The 16295-nt window shown below is 49.7% G+C and overlaps 1 protein-coding gene and 1 long non-coding RNA gene across 2 annotated transcripts; one reads left to right on the top strand and one right to left on the bottom strand.

The window, feature by feature from the left end:
• Positions 1-3951: 3951 nt before the first annotated feature.
• On the bottom strand, positions 3952-7418 carry LOC111157195. Its single transcript, XR_002641280.1, has 3 exons — positions 7054-7418; positions 6425-6448; positions 3952-4978 (listed from the first exon to the last, which is right to left on the bottom strand). It is a non-coding gene; the product is annotated as an uncharacterized LOC111157195 (long non-coding RNA).
• A 6494-nt stretch (positions 7419-13912) lies between these two features.
• On the top strand, positions 13913-16067 carry LOC111157089 (thymosin beta 4, X-linked). Its single transcript, XM_022518316.1, has 3 exons — positions 13913-13995; positions 15079-15192; positions 15634-16067. Exons 2-3 carry the CDS (start codon positions 15093-15095, stop codon positions 15666-15668), a joined length of 135 nt encoding a protein of 44 aa, XP_022374024.1. The 5' UTR covers positions 13913-13995; positions 15079-15092; the 3' UTR covers positions 15669-16067.
• Positions 16068-16295: the final 228 nt, after the last annotated feature.

Here is a 16295-nt window from a genome sequence, read left to right as displayed (position 1 = left end):
CCGCTACAGGCCTCGCCAGGCCCGGGGGCAGCTCAGGGAAGTCTTTCTGCTTACTCTTCTTCCGGTCTGAATGCAGGGCCCTATTGGCGGGCCCTCCCAGCCCTGAAGGCACATTTGTCATGTCCAGGGCTCCCATCTGCCCCCAGAGCTCAGTTGCCTACAGACTCTGCTGGGCCAAGCTCCCAGTCCCCTCCCCCAACACCCTTGTCTTCTGAGCTTCTCTCTCTTTCTCTTTCCCCCTCTCCCTTTCTCCCTCCCCCTGGTGGCAGACCCGGCTGGGGCAGGGCTGGCAGGAGCCCCCTAAGCCAGAACTGTGAGGCCTGAGACTTACTAAGGCCTGTGTGTGTGTGTGTGTGTGTTTGGGAGATCTGGACTATCAATGAAAGGGCCTCAGTTTCCCCCTCAAGGTAGGGTTGCCGGATAACATACAGGACTCCCGGTTAAATGGGAATTTCAGAGAAATAATAGTTTTTAACTATGTCTCAGATATTGCATGGCATAACTTAACTCCAAAGTCTTTGTTATTCATCTGAAATTCCCATTTAAGCGGCTGTTTTGTGTTTTGATCCTGCTACATCTAACAATCCTCCTGGGGCACGGTGGGCAGCAGTGGGAAAGGGGAGAAGAGCTCCCCAGCACTCTCGGGGAGCAGAGGGGGGGCCGGGCCCTCATGGTTCTTCCCCAGGGCTTCGGAATCAGTGTCCATAATGGCAGGGATAATGGGGAGCACAGGGTGGGCGTGAGGCTGCGCTGCTCAACTTCCACAAAAGCAATTATGCGATTGTCCCATAATTCATAAGGGCGAGCAGCAGTTGGCAGAACGCTGTGAATGTGCTCCATTTCCTCCCCACAGCCACCTCCGCTGTGTGGCTCCTCCCTCCCTTCTCGAAGCCAGCTGGGTGGGGGCGGGGGCTGGCTGAGAGGTTGAGAGGTCAGCAGACACCCCTCCTGCACCACCGGCCTCACCTGCTTTCCCAGGCTCACCCCAACCGCTACCCGCATGGCACCCTCCCTCCTCAGAACCTTCCCTTCATCGCTGCATTAGCACCGAACTCTCTAGGTCGGCATAGAAGTCAGTGGAAAGTTCCTTGCCCAGAAATGGAGGGACGGATGATGAAACTCCAGGAAACCACAGCTCGTCCCCTGCCCAGGCACCCAGCCAAGGGCCAACCTGCTAGGCTTGGGACCTACTTCTGGCCTTGCTACATGCCCAGAGACCTTGGACGAGTCACTGACCATGGTCCCATTTGTTCAGTTGTAGATGGGACGCCAGCTGCACAGCAACACCCCTCCCGGGCCTCCAGGAGGCAAGAATGAGCTGACAGGTGCAAAACACTGGTAAGGTTTAAAAATGAATCATCTGTACAAATGTACATGTTGATGGTGGTTCAGCCCAGCTAGAGGTGCTTCTGCTTAGAGGAATCCAACACATGAATATTCAGACACATACATTGTTGCATGATTCGAAGAGCAGCTTCTGTATCTTGCTGAAAATATGATTCAGTTCACCAAAATACAACACTGTGCTCACATTTTAAAGGGAAACACGGAAGACACAGCTTCTGTAATTGAACTGTGTGTGTGCCTCAGTTTCATTCCAGAAAGGAGGCCTGTGGGGGACAGGTCTACAGTCCCTTTGGTTTAGGATTGTAAGGGAGATTGTCTTAGTAACTGTGCTCCTGCCCCTTTAAGAACAGAAGTTCCTTTAATTGCAGATAAGCAGGAAGTGCCCCTACTCTATCTGGGCTGTGTGTTTCACTTCCTTTCAGAGGTGTTTTTACTAAAGAAACCCCAAGTTCAAGGTCACGTCTATTTCTTTCAAAGGCAGATTCAACTGCCTTTGTGTTAGTTTCATGAAATTTCTGGGGCAGGAAAATATACATTTTTTTTCTTTTACTTTTTATTTTTAAATAGCCTTTATCTTTTAGAGCAGTTTTACGTTCACAGTAAAACTGAGCGGAAAGTACAGAGATTTCCCATATGCCCCTGCCCGCACATGTGCACAGCCTACCCCATTATTTACACAATATATATATATATTTTTTTTTTAATTTTTTTTAAAGATTTTTTATTTATTTGACAGACAGATCACAAGTAAGCAGAGAGGCAGGCAGAGAGAGAGAGGAGGAAGAGGCAGGCTCCCTGCCGAGCAGAGAGCCCGATGTGAGGCTCGATCCCAGGACCCTGGGATCATGACCTGAGCCGAAGGCAGAGGCTTTAACCACTGAGCCACCCAGGCGCCCCCACAATATATATTTTTTAAGATTTTAGTTATTTATTTGACAGACAGAGATCACAAGTAGGAAGAGAGGCAGGCAGAGGGGGGGGGGGGGAAGCAGGCTCCCCGCTGAGCAGAGAGCCCAATGCCGGGCTGGATCCCAGGACCCTATCCCAGGACCCTGGGATCATGACCTGAGCCGAAAGCAGAGGCTTAACCCACTGAGCCACCCAGGCGCCCCATTATTTTTAAAATTATAGAAAAGATGAAGGTAAAACATAAATGGTATTTGAAATATTTTAAAATATAGAAGTAATACATGCTTCCAGTAAAAATGCAAGTGGTAGAAGATTCTCCATTCCCCTTCCCCAGAGGTAACTTCTGTTAATAGTTCTTAAAATTCTGTTCTGGAAATTGTCTCTATAACCTCACTTTCATATTACATGGAGGTAGATCCTACAATATTTAGAGGGTTCCTTTTTTTCTACTTAGGAGTATACTTGAGGAGCGCCTGGCTGGCTCTGTTGGTGGAGCACACGACTCTTGATCTCAGGGTCGTAGGTTTGAACCCCATGTTGGGTACAGAGATTTCATAAAAAAGACAAAAAAAAAATTTTTAAGAAAAAAGTTTACTTTAGCTATCCTTCCAGGACATCATGAATAAAGCTGCCTCAATCTTTTTCTTGTTTTTTTTGTTTTTTTTTTTTTAAGATTTTATTTAGAGAGAGAGAGAGAGAGAGAGAGACCGAGCAGGGGCAGGGGTAGCGGGGCTCTATCCCATGACCCAAGATCATGACCCAACCCAAAACCCCAAGATCACGACCTCAGCCAAGACCAAGAGTCAGATGCTGAACCAACTGAGCCACCCAGGCGCCCCTCAGTCATTTTGTAAGGGCTGCGTAAATTTCTGTCGTGTATTTTTTTTTTTAAAGATTTTATTTAATTATTTGACAGACAGAGATCACAAGTAGGCAGAGAGGCAGGCAGAGAGAGAGAGGAAGGGAAGCAGGCACCCTGCTGAGCAGAGAGCCCGATGTGGGGCTCGATCCCAGGACCCTGAGACCATGACCCAAGCCGAAGGCAGAGGCTTAACCCACTGAGCCACCCAGGCGCCCCTCTGTCGTGTATTTAACAAATCTAATTAACATACACTTAGGTTAATTCTAACGTTTCCTCTTACCTACAATGGAGCTAACTATGGGGAAGCTATGGGGAAAGCTATAGGGAAAAGCTACCGGGAAATCATGGGGAAAAGATATCTGGGTGTGTGCACATGTACGAATATAGAGAGACAAATCTTGGTGTATCTGTCTGAATACGGCCCTAGAAAACATTTCCTACAGTGGAACCACTGGATCAAACTGGAAATGCTGTTTTCATTGTGAGAGCGGCTGGTACCCCTGCAAAATCCTTACCGGTTTACACTTCCAGCAAGGGCAGGCGAGTGCTACTCTCACTCTCCTTGCCCAGCCTTCTGCCCAACCTCAGCACTCAACATTTTGGTTTTTGTCTGTCGGAAGGGGGCAGAGAGGGCCTGATTGTTTGATTTGCATCTGAAAGCCTGCTAACCAAGGGCCTTTCCCGCATCAGAGAGGAGAGGCTTCGGGGCCTGACCAGGGGGAGCTGGATGCCATCCCGGTTCAGGCACTTGCCCATAGTGATGGCCACGGCCTCAGTCTTTCCATCTGTAAAACAAGCATCCTGGGACGCCTGGATGGCCCAGTCGGTGAAGCGTCTGCCTTGGCTCTGGCCGTGATCTCAGGGTCCTGGGATTGAGCCCCATAGGTATCCCATTGGGCTGCTCCCCGGGCTTGTCTGAGCACTCTCTCTCTGACAAGTAAATAAAATCCAAAACAAATAATAATTATTAAATAAAAAAATAAAATAAAATAGCATCCTAAGACCAAGACGTGGGGTGATAGAAAGGCTCCAACAAAGCAACAGAAGTAGACAGCACGACAAACGTCAGCGTGTTTCCCATCAAAGCAAAACAAAAACCAGAAAACCGGATTCCGACTGGCCCAGCCCAAGGCCAGGGAACGGTTTCCGCGACGTGGGAGATTTCCCCTTCGTCCTTGCTGCCCCTGCTTGAGGGAGGAAAATGCAAATAAAATGCTGAAAGAGAAAACTGAAATAATTGCATCAAACAGTTGACGGGACTAGCGAGTGACCAGGGGCGTGGTACATCTCGGAGCCCCAGTTTCTCTTTTGTAAGATGGGGTGTCCACTGCACCCACCCCCGTCACTCAGGGAATTAAAAAGCCCATGGGACAGTGCCCAGCTCCGGCAAGCACTCCAGATGACCTGTGTGGTTATTCCTAGCCATGGACCCCCCCACCCCCGAAGTGCTCAGCCCACGCTCCCCAGCAAGACCAGTGAAGTCCCCTCGATTCTGGATGATTCACAGCACCTACTAAATGCTGGCCTAGTTGAAGGCCCTTGGGGGCTATAAACACTGCAGTAGGGGCACTGGTTGGAAGGGCAACCTCCAATCCAAGTGCCTTATAAGTGGGGTCGGTGCTGACACGGGGTCCTTCGGTGCCACAGACTCTCATGTGGGTTTGTGCATGGAATTCACCTCCCCTGAGGCTACGTGTAATCCCACCAGTACTGGGGGCTCTGGTCTCAATATTCGGATCTCCCCCAAATTCACCTGTTGCCAGCGTATCCCCCACGGCGGGGATAGCAGGAGGCAGGCCGTGGAGAGGTGACTAGGTCAGGAGGGTAGAGCCTTCCTGAATGGGACCTGCGCTTGCGCTCCTACGAGAGAAATAAACATCTGTTGTTTGTAAGCCCACCCGCATGTGCGATTTCCTCGGGGCAGCCTGAATGAACGAGGACACGGCCACACCACCGAGGGGGCAGAGATGCGGGAAAGAGCGTGTCTCAAAAACAAAGAGCTTCACAGTGGAGAAATGGGCAGGTAACACCACCCAGTGATCGAAGCGAACACCCCACCCCAGTAACGGGTCAGGCCGACACCATGCGCGTCCGGATTCAAGAGGCCGAGAAGGTCACAGCCTCCCTCGCGTGGGATTCCTGCCAACATGGCCAAGCCCACATTAATCATCAGGAGACGTCGGACAGTCCTAAATCAAGGGGAATTCCACAGAACAAGTGGCCTGTCGTCTTCAAAAATCTTCGTGCCGTGGAAGAGCTGGAGAGGCTGGGGAAGCTCTAAATTAAGACACTAAAAGGACACGAGGACTGAATGCCAGGCAGACTCCTGGGCTGGGATCTGGACCAGAAGGAAAAGTTGTTATAAGGACGTTATTGGGCTAACAGGCAAAAATTGAATAAGATTTGTAGATGAGATGGCAGGAGCGTAGCAATGGGAGGTTTCCTCCTCCTGATCATTGGACTGTGGCTGTGTCGGAGAGGGTCTTGTTTTCTGGGAGATTGTAACTTGCTCTTGGGGTTTAGAAGATACATAGAGAGAATGATACAGCAAATGGGGCAAAATATTAACAACTGATGAATCTGGCGGCAGGATGTATAGGAATTTTTCATTGCAGTTTTGGCAACTTTTCTGTAAGCCACCTCATTATCATAAACAAGCAGGCACCGTCCACGGGGCTCACCAGGAATAACAAAGACACTCCTACCACCAGGGAAATGGGAAGGGTTTAGACCAAGGGCAGTCGCATTCCTTCGGAGACAACGCAAAACCAGATCCAGCCTTCTAGCTCTAAAAGGCATTTGTGCCTGCACAGCGGGGAGCCTGCTTCCCCCTCTCTCTCTGCCTGCCTCTCTGCCTACTTGTGATCTCTGTCTGTCAAATAAATAAATAAAATCTTTTTTAAAAAAATAAAAGGCATTTGTGCAAACATCGCTGTAGAGTGCAAAATATGATATTCAAACATTAAAATACCTCCTTCTGGCCCAAACTAAAATTGTGCCCCAGTCTGTAAGTAGACAGAAAAATAGGAAGATTTATGCCCAAATGTGTGCTTTTTCTTTGACCCAAGGACTATGGGTAGTTTAAAATGGGGCGGGGGGGTAGTATGTCGGGGAAGCCATTTTCATGAATGAGTAAATTTAGATCTTTGGAAGCCAAGCATGCAGGTTCAAATATGAGCAATGGATTCTAGGATGACAAAACTAACTAACAAAAAACCATCCACAACAAAACCCAGGCATGCTGCTGTTTACTTAGCCTCGGGAACACCTCCAGTACCAAGAATCATCCTTGGGCGGGTCACTTACCCTCTGTGGGCTGGGTTTCTTCCTCTGCAAAAAAAAAATTCATACCAATACCAGGCCTTTTATCTGCATAAGGCTGCTTTAAGGATAAAATGACACAAACGATGAAAAAGTGCATTGACAAAGTTCACAGACACCAGATAAATGTGACTTGTATTACGTAAGGCATTATTGGAGCCCAAGATGTAAGGTGACACCTATAAGCTGGTCTTTTTTTTTTTTCCCAACTTGTCCCACTGACTGGTTGCTCTGAGCTGGTGCCTAAGCCCTTTGGAGTAAACCACTAGTATGGGGAATTACATTTCCAAAGCAAATATTCGGTGGTTTATCTGGTCCATAGAAGGCCACCCCACCATCTCTTCCCGTTCCCTCCCAGAAATTCTATTGGTGACTTTTTCTCATTTGAGAGACACCCCCCCCTTCGACAGACTAGGGCCCACAGACATCCAGGAGAGCTTTGCAGACAATCCGGGGGGTCCATAAATTTAGAAAGGAAAAAGATTATATCTTTTCATTCCCCTCAAATAGCATTAGCCGTTCCTTCAAGGACGCCAGGCGACTCTCCGAGCGTGGGCTGCCCTAACAAAACTCCAGGGAAACAGCAGCTTAAACAACACATATGAATTTCTCACCATTCCGGAGGCTGGGAAGTCCAAGATCAAGGCACAGGCGCATTTGGTTCCTGATGAGAACCTGTTTCTTGCTTGACTTATGGACAGCTGCCTTCCTTCAGACAAACGTTCAGTCCATAACAGCAAGGAAGCTCGCTAGCATTAGCAGTTCCTCTGACTGTGTCAACAACAGACACCACAGATATTTTTATATCTGTTAACATTTTGCAGATATCTACACACTCCTCACTATTTTCAATTTATGCTGGATCTGAGACCGACTATCGGCTTGTGTTATTTAATGCACAAAGAAGCACGGAGATGACTCCATCACAGTGTTTAAAGCTCTTTTGGTAGCTCTTTGGGAATCTAATTGCTTTCATTTATTTAAAAAAAAAATTTACGCATTTACATACTTCTGAGAAAGGGTCTCTGGGCTTCATCAGATTGGTGTGACACAGAAAGAGTTAAGAACCGGACTCTCACTCCGCCCCCGACTCCCCTCCCATTTCCTCTGAACCAGACACAGGGGTGTGAGGAAATGGGCCTATGATTTACTTTCCTTTCTTCTCTCTCTCTCTCTCTCTTTTTACACCCCCCCTTTTTTATCGAGGTAAAATTCACATAACATGAAATTAACACTTTGAGAGCAAACAGTTCAGTGACATTTCATACATCACAGTGTTGCCCGGCCCCCCTCCTTTGTCTAGTTCCCAGACATTTTCATCACCCTAAAATGAAACCTTATACCCAGCGGGCAGGTGCTCCTCTTGGCTCCCCCCTCCCCCTGCCCCCTCAGCCCTTGGCCACCTCCAATCTCCTTCTCTCTCTATGGATTTGTCCATTCTGGATGTTCCACATAAATGGAAGCCTGCCATATGTGGTCTGTAGGACCCGGCTTCTTTCACTCAGCGTCTCTCCAGGTTCACCCATGTTGTAGTGTGCACAGACTTCGTTCCTTTTTTTTTTTTTTTTTTTTTAAAGATTTTATTTATTTATTTGACAGAGAGAGATCACAAGTAGATGGAGAGGCAGGCAGAGAGAGAGAGAGGGAAGCAGGATTTCTGCCGAGCAGAGAACCCGATGCGGGACTCGATCCCAGGACCCTGAGATCATGACCTGAGCCGAAGGCAGCGGCTTAACCCACTGAGCCACCCAGGCACCCGACTTCGTTCCTTTTTATGGCGGAATACTGTCCCATTGGATGACTACACTACCTGTCATCTATCCATTCATTCATCCATGGGCATTTGGCTCTTTCCACCTTTTGGCTATTGGATTGGTGTTGCTATGAACAAGAAGATGAGTATTTGTTTGAATACGTGCTTTCGACTGAATCTGTTTGCTAAAGTGAGATTTAGCAACTTAACTGGACGGTCTGTGAATCTCCATTGTCCATGTCACCTTTCCAGTTCAGACTATCGAGTCCCGGCTGTAAATGCCACAGTAAACGCCTAGAACTCAAGCATCCTTTCCTGGTGTTTCATTTGCCCCGGGTTTGGCCTCTGTGTGAAAAAAAAAAAAAAATGACATCCTCCTCTTCTTGTCTTGGTACAAATTTTAACTGTGGAATTCCTCCCCAGAAAAGCTTCTGGTGAGTGTAGGCATCAGAAAGAACTGGAGAAGTGGGCGGAGATGGCAGTAAAGCCTTGTTCCTTCGTGGTCTTGGTACATGCAGGGGAGTTCTGATGTGCAAGGAAGCCAAGAGGGGTAGGCATTCCTTGGACAGGACAAAACCACCAGGCAGGAAAGAAGGGAAGAGAACTGGTGTCCATACTTGCCACCACATAGGGCCCACGCCCTTGGAGCCAGCCCTGCAGATGGGAGAGGGTCCGGGTCAGCCAAGGAGGTTGACCTTGGCCTATGTGATCAAATCTGGTGCCCACCTGTGCTTCATTTTCCTTACACAAAGCCATCAGCCGCCTTCCGCTGATGGTGTGAGAGCTACATTCTATTGAAAAGGCACTGACGTCCCCAGAAGCAGTAGCATATTAAAACACCTGAACACTTAGTACTTGCTAATGGTCATTCTGTTTCATGACAGGATAAAAAGTCGGTCACTTGTAACCCAGAAGGCCATCAGGAGTGTGTAATGCCTCCCCTTTCAGGATGTGACTTGACCTGCCAATTTTTTGTAACCTCGTGTAATATGAATGACTGGCTGGGAAAAATATTAAGGTAGAGAAAAGCTGTGTGGAACTGCCAGTGTTTCAAGACCAGATTACCTTCACTGCGAGGGCACTGGGCTCGGTCAGATGGGGCAGAGGGCAGACTGAATTTCTGTAATGAAATCATCTGAAAATTGAAGCAGGCCGCTTTTTAATTTATATGATATATGACTATGATATCTGTGTTTCAAAGTTTTAGTGATGGAGAAGTTGGATGGTTTATTGTGATGGGATATAACCTTCCCCTCGGTGGGCCTACGCAACAAAATCTAAGGGCCTTATCTTAGGATTCTAGAACAGCAGAGTATTTAACTGATGTGGCTTGTGAACTAGCCAGTCTGAGTTCGAACCCTGCATCTGGCTTTTGTTGTGTGGTTGTGGGTAAATTATTTCATCTCTCCAGAACTCCCTCATCGGCAAAACGAGGAACATAAGAGTGCCTCTGTCGCAGGGCTGTGTAAGGGTTTGGGGAGATTAAACACGGAGAGCTCCCATATATTATTATTATCGTTATTACTTTATTATTGAATCTGCCCCCTGCCTGCCTCTCCACATTATTTCCTGTAATTTTCTCTCATTCTGCCCAAGCCCCCGCCAAACTAAGCTACTCACCACCCCCTGTGTATGCTGGAAGCTTCTCGGCTGGCTTTTTCTTGCCCTTGCTGTGCATAGACTGAGCAACCACTTGGAGGGGATGTTGTAGAGGCGAATTCAAGCCGCGGGGAGGGAACTGGGTTGAGTGAGATCCCCCTTAAAGTTCCTCTTGGCTCTCAGATTCCATCAGATGGACAAAGTGAGCAGGAAAGTGAGCGGCATGGCACGTTCGACATGCCCGAGAGCTGCCTTTGGCTCCTCTCGACTTTCCCTGCGGTCCCCTGCACTCATTGGTAGCACACTAGCCCAGGGAGCCTTCTGTTACCATTACACTGAGCGCAGGCGGGAGTCCCAGAGACACTCTGGGGTTGGGGACACATGGCCCCAAGGGCGGGCAGAGGGTCCTGAGACAGGCGGGTGTGTTTGATGGCGCGAAGGCTGGCTTAGATTCTCGGAGCTTCAGGGTTTTCAGGAGTGAAAGGCGGGTAGTCGTGCCCACTGCAGAGGGTGAGAATTGAAGTAGGTGTTATATACAGACAGCCCAAATATCCCTTCCTGTTGTGGGGGCAGAGGGCCTCGGGCTGTGTCTCTAAGGGGATTTACATGAACGGATAGAGATTGCGGGGTCACCGGGGATAGTGGGGCGCAGGCAGGTAGGACAGATGGGAGGAGGCCCTGAAACTGAGACAAAGAGGCCTGGTCACATTCTCCTGTTCCTTTCCTTCCTCTGGGCAGCGCCCTGCACTGAATTTAATAGCTAAAAAATAATAGGACTAATTTTCACGCACCCAGACTTCCGTGGCTGTTTCTCTAGCTTTGGAAATAGCTACACATGTGTCCCAGGCCTACCCTGGAAAGGCAAATAAAACAGGGTGTGCCCTGAGCCCTCTTCCTGGTGCCACCAGGAACCATACAACCCTTACGGGCTTTGGAGGAGGGCCACCGTCCAAGGCACGCTCTCTTCTTGGCACATGGGTGGCCGGGGTCTACAAGCCATGGCAGGCCGGGCCAGCCACTGGTGGGTGCTTCACCCATCTTCTCCCCGAGAGTCCCGAGCTGGGAGTGCACCCTGCTCCCAGCTGCTCTCAACCTTGCCCTTTTCACTCAGGATTGAAACCCCCACGGTGATCGTGCCCAGCACACGCTAACCCACTTACAGCAGTAGCTTCGGGGAGGCGGGAGTTACCCCTGACGCGTGGGACGTTGATAGTGACAGCTTTGAATGATCTGGGGAAGCAAGCAAGGTGGCTGGAGCCACAGGGTCAGAGCATGGCCCAGCTGGGTTCTGGGACCTTCCTCACTCGAGCAAGTCAGCTCAACGCAAGGCCATAGCTGTTCATTGAGTCGGTGCCCTCTCCCCAGTGCCGTGGGAAACACAGCAGCCTGTCCCCTCACGTGGTTCCTGATGGTTCTCGGGGGCAGACTTGGGGGATCAGGGGGTGCGGGGTGTGAAGACTTTTATGAACCCCTTAACACAAATAACAGAGTGGCTACCGGCTGAGTTATCACAAGGATGGATCTCTAAGCTCAGTTTCCCCATCTGTAAACTTCTCCTCAAGCGGGGAGGGCAGCAGGGTGGGAGGATGGCAGAAGCAAACATAAAGTACCCGTGACTGTGTCTGACTCTTACAAGGCATCACCCCACAGGGGTTAGTTTTTATGTGCCATGAAACTAACAAAAGATCTCTCTCTCTCTCTCTCTTTTTTTTTTTAAAGATTTATTTATTTATTTATTTGACAGAGAGAGAAATCTCAAGTAGGCAGAGAGGCAGGCAGAGAGAGGAAGGGAAGCAGGCTCCCTGCTGAGCAGAGAGCCCGATGTGGGGGGGGGGGGCTCGATCCCAGGACCCTGGGATCATGACCTGAGCCGAAGGCAGAGGCTTTAACCCACTGAGCCACCCAGGCGCCCCAAAAGATCTCATTTTTACTGGTACTTTTTAAGAGAAACGATGACTCTAAAAACCTCTAAAATTTGCAATCCTAAACACTAAATATTAATTTTTTTCCTCAAATTTTTATCCTAAATAACAATAATACAAAGCACTCACAAATGTCATGCACTGTCCTAAGCCTTTAGGGCTCCCTAGGAGCCCAGTGAGGTAGGGTCTTGCAATGATCCCATTTTACAGATGAGAAAACTCAGGCCCAGAAAAATTAATTCACATGGCCAGGGTCATACAACCCTTACAAATATTCCTTTAGTTTGCATTCCCCTTCATCTGCCTCTTCCCCCCTTCTGGCTTCCTCTAGGTCGCCGACTAGGGCCAAGGCAGGCCCAGTCTGGAAGACTCTCTTCTTTTTAACAAGTGGCCACCTTTTTCTTTCTGTCACTATCTAAACACAACAGGAGGAGGCTGCTTGGTACGGGACTAGAAAAATTCTCCAGGCATTTCTAAATTTCCACTCCTCTGTCTCTTCTGGAGATACAGCTCTGTAAGGCCCAAGTCTTTCTGAGGAAAGGACCTTGGGTTGGTAGTGGCCTTCCTTTGTATCCAGAGACACCGGGGGAGGAAAGAAGTGATTTTTGACAGCAGCTGAGTGAGGCAACATGGAATCAGGAACCTACAGAGATAGTGTTTCGTGCAGCTGCTAGCTGCCACGGGCCAAGAATTCATCCTGCGTGATCTCTAACGGGCTTCCACAGTGAGGGGGACTCTCAGGCCAGTCATCCAGGGTAGGGGCAAGGGGGAGGTGTAACCAAAGAGGTGACATCCTGTTTGGAGAGCAGAATGGCGGCCACCCACCAGAGCATGAACTGGGGAGCTAGACAGTCACCTGCCCCTGGCCCCCCTCCCACCTTCCCCCACAACCAAGAAGGAAGTCAAGTGGATAAAGAAATGGGGAAGTCCGAGCTGTGCTGCTCAGTAGTGGCTTTTGAGGGTCTATATAACACTTGACTTTAATCCCCAAGGGACAAAAGCCTCAGCCATAAACATGATCGATCAGCAAGGGGTTTTCTGGAAACATTTCTTCAGGTTGCTGAAAGGGATAAGTCTTGCGCCTACTGCTTTGGGTGTTAAAATAATCTCAAGTAGGTCTTTTCCAACCCGTGGCTCTTTTTGCTTTCATGTGCCATCTGCGGGCCCAGGGCACGGTACTCGCGACTGATTTCGGCGGCAAGGGGGTCACTGGTACTCACAGGCAAGGTGCCATTTTGAACATTGCTCTTCTCTATCGAAATCTCCCGTATTTCCGGATGTAACTTAGAAGTGCACTTCAAAAACCTCTTGTGCTGCAAAGGCTCTCTTCAAGACAGAGTGAGATGGTTAAATTTAATCTTTCGATTTCAGAGATGCTGGTATTGCCGTCTTTGGCACTGGACACGAGCCTCCTTAGCAATCGCTTTTATATTTAGCAAAATAAGGAACAGGAAAGTAAAAACTTCCTCATTGTCAGGCAGCAAGTCAATAGCAGAGCTTGAACTTGACTTACTTTTCTAAGCGGGGAGGCGTCGTACGCTATAAAATGCAGGTAGATGAACCTCCAACCAGCAAATACTCCGGTTATTTGATTCGGGCGCTCGCTTAAAAAAAATTACAGCGATCAAAAAATGCGCCTGTTACAGTGAGGCAGCTTTTGGGAAAAGAATCACTTAAAGGTGCTTTACCTCCCACCCAATTTCAGGAGAAGCCGGTTGAGGAGACAAAGAGGGCCGGGGTGGGGCGAAGGCCCTCGGCCGGCTCGAAAGCTGAGTCACAGGAATCGCACCCCTGCAGTGGGCGAGGCCCTCCGGCGCGGCCACCGCACCCTCGCCCGGGGATGCCCGCACCAGACAAAGCCGCCTTCGCAGTGAGGGAATGCCTGTCCCCCTAGGTACCGGCCGAACCCTCAGTTACCCTGCCCAGTCCCCAAGAGCAGGTCTGCGCGGCTGTTGCAAAAATCCATTATGATAAAATAGACAGGAGGCGGGGGAAACGCATGATGCAGGAAGTGCTGGGGGGAGGGGGCTTTGGCTCCTTTTAATTTTCCGCCGTCGTGGCGGTTAGGGTGCACCGCTGCACGCCGGGCGGGGGTCCCCCAAACGCCAGGCCGGCCCCCGGACCGGGCGGAGATCAGGCGCCAAGGAGTTAAGCGGGCCCGCGGGTGACGTCACCTCATTTACATACGAGCGCGCATAAAGCAGCGCGCAGCGCGCCCCACCCGGCATTCGGCGGCGGCTACTGAGCAGATCGGTCTTCTCTCGCTCGTGCACCTCGCTCCGGTGAGCCCCGGGGCCCCTGCCTCCTGCCCTCGGTCCCTTCGCGCCCGGCGCCCGCCCCTCAGCGCCCGTCTCCCTGCGGAGGCGTCCCTACAGCCCAGCGGGTCCTCCCGGGAACCCTGCCTTGGGGCCTAGGGAATGCCAGACCCTTCCAGATGCTGGGGTATGGGGTCGAGAACTTGGTGATTTAAAGACCACCCCCCCCCCCCCCCCCCGGGCGTCTGCCGGGGCGCTTCCTTCTTCCCCCCCCCACTGCCCCCCCCCACCCCACCCCGGGCGTTCTGCGCTGCCTCTTAGCGGGTGATGAATCTGGAACAGAAAAATCCTTTGTTCTAACTCCCACCCACCCAAGCCCGGAGCTTTGACAATTAACGTTTTTCTTGTAGTCTCTGATGGCTTCTTGGACTCCCATCTGTCCAGATTTAGGGTGGCTGGGCCATAATGGCGGGGAGGACGGACATCCAACCCTTTTTGCAGGGGAATGTGTGCCTGGGTTGCCGAATTGCCCCTAGACGCAGATGAGGACTGGTTTTCGGGGTGTGGGGCCGCTTTGTGCGCGGCCGGCTGCATTGTTGGCGCGAGCGAGGCGGCGGTAGGGCGGTGGTCGGGGTGCCGGCTGCTGCTGCCGCCTTTGTGAGCAGAGGAGAAAAGCAGCACCGGCCCGCATCTCTGGGGGAGACCCATGTAAAATGGAAGCATTGTGCAGCCTCGGCTTCATTTTAAGAATTTCTACTCGATCCCCCCACCCCCACCCCACTTAACATGGTTTCACTCTTCTAGCCAGATTTCAATTTTCGGACATTGTAACTGACACCCACGGTAGTCAATCTCATTATTCCGAAAGATTCGCCTCCTAATGAGAGGGCGATCTTCCCAGTTTGGCCCCCCGCATTTGGAAATAATGAAGAGGGGTTCTTTTTGTGTGTGTAGCAAGAGGACGAGCTGTCGCCTTCAATGAAAGCGGAAGGAGGGAGAGGTGGGGTTTCAGGCGGGGGATGCGAGGGCAGAAGCGCATTTCTGAGCCGGGGGAGACAAGGGTGGATCGCTCGCTCGATCTCACCCTCTCTCTTGGCTTTGTATATGCAGCTTCCTCTGCAACCATGTCTGACAAACCCGATATGGCTGAGATTGAGAAATTCGATAAGTCGAAATTGAAGAAGACAGAAACACAAGAGAAAAATCCACTGCCTTCAAAAGAAAGTAAGCCCCCCCCCAGAAAAATGTTGGGCGGGAGGGAGGATGGGAGGGGCTGGGAGAAGGACCACGACTGGGAAGGGAGGGGAGTGGGGGGTTGGGGAACCAGGGAGTGCGGGGGAGGAGCTGACAGTTTTTATGATGAATGTGGCCTGGAAAGGTTAATTAAGAATTGTTTTGCAGCCAACGAACAACAGGGCTTTAATAATTTAATAATGATGGGATGTTTGGTATACTATATTAATATGCACTATGCCATTTTATCTGGCAAATGGTTTTTTAGTGGTCCTATTTTCACGATGGGATGACTTGATACTTAGATTTTTATGATAACGGGAAGATAACTGTAAACGGAAAGTACGATAATCTTACACTTCAACACTAGGCTGTACTGAGTCTGCCTAATGAGCTCCCTCCATCTTTTTTTTCTTTTTTTTCCTGTCACAGCGATTGAACAGGAGAAGCAAGCGGGCGAATCGTAATGAGGCGGGCGCCGCCGATATGCACTGTACATTCCACAAGCATTGCCTTCTTATTTTACTTCTTTTAGCTGTTTAACTTTGTAAGATGCAAAGAGGTTGGATCAAGTTTAAATGACTGTGCTGCCCCTTTTCACATCAAAGAATGGAGAACTACTGACAACGAAGGCACCTGCCTCTCCCATCTGCCTGTCTGGCTGGCAGGGAAGGAAAAGAACTTGCATGTTGGTGAAGAAGCTGGGTGGGACGACAGGGAAATGTAGAGTAAAAAATCAAGCTGGTCCAAGGTGTCCTGCAGGCTGTAAAACGCAGTTTAATCAGAGTGCCATTTTTTTGTTCAAATGATTTTAATTATTGGAATGCACAATTTTTTTAATATGCAATAAAAAGTTTTAAAACCTGGTTGGTTGTGACTGGTGTCTGGAAGGAGCGGCTCAGTCGTACATGAAACCTTGGCAAAAGGGCCATGAGTGGTCTCACTGGGGAACAGTAGATAACATCTGGTAGTTGGGGATAAGATCCAGAGAGGACGTCGGGAGGAGTTTCATCTAGGTATGTGAAATCATACCTCATGGGTACTAAGGTGATTGGAAGGTAATTTTTTTAGGGTACTTGAATTCCTAGTAGGAG

The sequence above is a fragment of the Enhydra lutris genome, unplaced genomic scaffold, assembly GCF_002288905.1.
Source record: "Enhydra lutris kenyoni isolate GAN:26980312 unplaced genomic scaffold, ASM228890v2 scaffoldscaffold52, whole genome shotgun sequence".
Classification (NCBI taxonomy): Eukaryota; Metazoa; Chordata; class Mammalia; order Carnivora; family Mustelidae; genus Enhydra; species Enhydra lutris.
The sequence above is the reverse complement of the archived record's forward strand: the minus strand, read 5'-3'. Positions and strand labels throughout refer to the sequence as shown.

What these genes read in the sequence shown, in the direction of transcription:
- LOC111157089 (XM_022518316.1), top strand. Translation starts at nt 15,093, where the DNA reads ATGTCTGACAAACCCGATATGGCTGAGATTGAGAAATTCGATAAGTCG. An exon ending in TCCACTGCCTTCAAAAGAAA is followed by an intron (nt 15,193 to 15,633) that starts GTAAGCCCCCCC and finishes TTCCTGTCACAG; the next exon opens with CGATTGAACAGGAGAAGCAA.